The sequence below is a fragment of the Prenolepis imparis genome, unplaced genomic scaffold (assembly GCF_030444845.1).
Source record: "Prenolepis imparis isolate NDT839.2.m4 unplaced genomic scaffold, iyPreImpa1.0 SCAF_121, whole genome shotgun sequence".
Taxonomy (NCBI): domain Eukaryota; kingdom Metazoa; phylum Arthropoda; class Insecta; order Hymenoptera; family Formicidae; genus Prenolepis; species Prenolepis imparis.
In genome coordinates, this window is record NW_028141279.1 from 88,315 (window position 1) to 91,832 (window position 3,518).

A 3,518-nucleotide genomic window follows, 5' to 3' on the forward strand; every position below is an offset into this window, starting at 1 on the left:
ATGTTTTAAAAAATAAAAACAAAAAACCGGCTATTGAGAGCTGGCGCGGGTAAAAGCACGAACAATAAACATTCGTCTTAAAATACAAGAAACTTTATTAATTCCAAAACCATACGTGTTTCAGTTAACCTCACTACATGAAAGAAATAATATATAACGATAAACATGTATAAACCAGTCTTAATAATATAATAAATGAGCAATTTCCTTTTATTTGGACATTTGTTTGTCCGATTTTTGAACTATCAATTCAATACCTGAATTCCCTGTTGGGATCGTATCAGAAAAATTGGACTGACCGAATTTCATTAATCGCATATTGTTCTGAATAATACGTTTCTTGACTACGTCAACGTGTACGGTTTTTAAGTCATAAGCCAAACCTAGATAGGCAAAAAGGTCGATAAAAAATGTACAAAAATTCAGAGTGTAAGGTCCCAGCTCCGCGGCTTTGTAATCACAAGGCAAAGTATGATGATAATTGTGCCAGCCCTCGCCCAAGGTCACGAAAGAAATTCCAGGATTCTGGACGGGCGATATTGAACTATATAATAAACATGTATATTTATAAACAGGAATACACACAATATCTACAAGACCATAGATGATCATAAACAATTGACGTAAATTTTATTCGCGGTTTTTTTTTTTAACAAAATAAATGCGTACCCATCGTATGGTTTCGTTCCCCAAATATGAGCAACGGAATTCACCGAAAAGGTCATGTTAAGATTTAAGCAGAGCGAAAAGCTGATGAGATGCCATGCGTTCGACAGAGTTTCATTCCACACCCAGTAAGGAATCAATGTTGGCAAAATAAAGCAGAGGAGTACCAAAAATGCGTAATACCTGAATAAAGAGAATAAAGAGAAATCGATTAATAAAACATTAACAGATAACAATAGCTCTTATTTTCGCAAAAAGTTTCGATCGACATACTTCTTCTGAAAGACGACGAAGCAATCTTGTTCGAGATCCTTGCAATTGATTGTAGCACCCTTTTTAAGGACATCCGGATGTTTGGCAATCAATAGCCAGCCAATGTGTGAGAAGAAGAATCCTCTGCGCGCATTGTATGGATCTGCATCGGTGTCCGTAAATTTATGATGCACTCTGTGATCTCTGGCCCACGCATAAATAGGACCCTGAAACATAAAAGTGTAGAAAAAAATGAATATAACCGCGATAAGAGAAGAAAAGGACAAAAAGAAAAATTAGAATCGTACTTACTTGAAAAGCAGCGGTCTGGAAGATTGTCAGAATTAATTTCATCGGCCATTTTGCTTTATAAGTTCGATGGGTCCATAGCCTATGACCGCCAGCTACGGTGCCTACCATCGCGGCGACATAAAAGGCGAAGGCTGAAATTATAAAGAACGATAACAACATAAGCCGATAAGTTAATGTAATTTTAATGATTCAAAAAATTATATATTATAAATAATTTAAATAGTAATTTTTTCGCTACATAATTCTCTTGAATATATTATACAGGGTGTTTCAGGAGGAATGGTCAGTATTCTAGTACCCAGTGAGAAATGATGCTTGAATCGACGTCGATTCGACCAATCATTTCTAGCTGGGGACATGATTGAACATATTATTTTACGCAAAAAAGTTTATATAAATATGTGTTCTATTCTGGATGGTTATAAAAATGCAACTTAATTTTAAGAATGAATACATTTCTTAACTTATTGTAAGTATAACCAAATGCTATGAAACAATTATATTAAATTTAGGTCACGTTTGATAAGTTCTGTGTTAGTTTAAATTTTTTAATTTCTGATGTAATTAAAATTTATTCATGCTAAAATTATTAATTAACTGAAATTATTGTTTATTTATTAATATCAATTATTCAAATATATCATAAGCTTAAAATTTCATGTAATTGTTTCATTGAATTTGGTTCTAATAAGTTAATGAATGTATTCGTTCTTAAAACTAAATACATTGTATTTTTATAACCGTCCAGAATAGGGCCACATGTATATTATATAATCTTGTTATATAAACTTTTTTGCTTAAAATAATGTATACAATTATGTCCTAGAATGTTGACCATTCGTCCTGAAACACCCTGTATATTATATTAAAGTTACATCAGGACATCAGGACTTTTGGTAATAAAGTCAATAAAAATAAATGTATATAACTCAAATCAGATAAAAAATATATATAAATAATAATTAGATAAAAATATATATATATATATTTAAATAATAATAATAATAATAATAGAGATAAGAAATATCTACACCAAATAATTGTCCAAAGTTTAGCGTAGAAGAAAGCCAAATATAATCCGTAGATGCCGGCCAGATGAATGTACATTAATGTAATTATTTTTATCCAAACAGGTGTCCATTTGTAATTGATTTGTTGTTTTTGTGAATCTTTCATTGATACCTCCATTGATACCAGGTTATTAGAACCTTCTGCACAGATTTCATAATAGATACGTCAAATAAGTTCGAATATCACGCTAAAAATATCTAACACATATTTTTGCTAATAAGTGTAATCTTTCTTTATCATGACAAACCGCATAGTAATTTTCTAAAACAATTATGATGAAACCGTAATTATTTATTATTATTATTTTCCTACTTATCGCTATTATAAATTCGCATATATAATATATAGGGTGTGTTATTTCATGACTCGAGGTTCATACATTAAGAGCGTGTTATTGAAGTTATTTAGAGTTGAAATTGTCTAATAAACATATATTACGTTCTGCGTAAAGGTAATTTAACAGTTCGCTCCACCATACCAGGAGAATTTTTTATCAAGTATATAAAAACTTATTTGCATACAAAGTTCAGATAATAATTCGAACTATAAAATAAATTATAACCCAGGTAGAACATAAAACTCATAATGACGTCATTAAAATGTCATTTTGAAAAAATCATAATGATCTCACTTAATACATTTTTAGCAACGTTTTGATGACTTATTTTTGATTTCATATCCCGTGTGGAAATTTTATATAGGCTATAACCGGGCCGTATAAAGGTTTCCTAACTTTATTTGAGGCGCGAGTTAGGACGCCCATCTTGGCCCAATCTCGAGATGTCACGCTCTTTTATCTAGGGCCTTATTGCTTTCCAAACTTGGGCCAATATGGGCGTACAAATTTTGGCTTGGGCCAAAAAAGATATATTCATATATCCATTTCGAAATTTTTTAACTTGTTTTTAACTACATGCAACTTATATAATGATTCTATCTGAAAATTAGGCGTTTTATAATGGATTAAATGTTTTCTCGTATTTGAAAAACACACTTACCTTGGTGGGACTCCGAACTCGGGACCTCTGGATCGTGAGCCAACTGCCTTACGTGGTAGACTACTTTTTAATTTAATATAAGTGTTATATCTGCATATGTCATAACCAGCACAAATATAATTTTTCAAAAATTATCTTAAGAAACAAATTCAGTTTAAAAAAAGTAATAAAATTTCGAAATGGATATACAAAAATTTTTTTTTAAATGTCAAGTCAATG

At 31.0% G+C, this 3,518-nt stretch overlaps 1 protein-coding gene across 1 annotated transcript; it reads right to left on the reverse strand.

The window, feature by feature from the left end:
* Positions 1-210: 210 nt before the first annotated feature.
* Positions 211-2,410, reverse strand: LOC145947689 (acyl-CoA Delta-9 desaturase-like). The gene is made up of 5 exons (XM_083057463.1): positions 2,262-2,410; positions 1,231-1,361; positions 940-1,145; positions 670-849; positions 211-544 (listed from the first exon to the last, which is right to left on the reverse strand). The coding sequence occupies exons 1-5, from the start codon at positions 2,404-2,406 to the stop codon at positions 211-213; spliced, it is 996 nt and encodes a 331-aa protein (XP_082913589.1). The 5' UTR covers positions 2,407-2,410.
* Between the last annotated feature and the right edge of the window lie 1,108 nt (positions 2,411-3,518).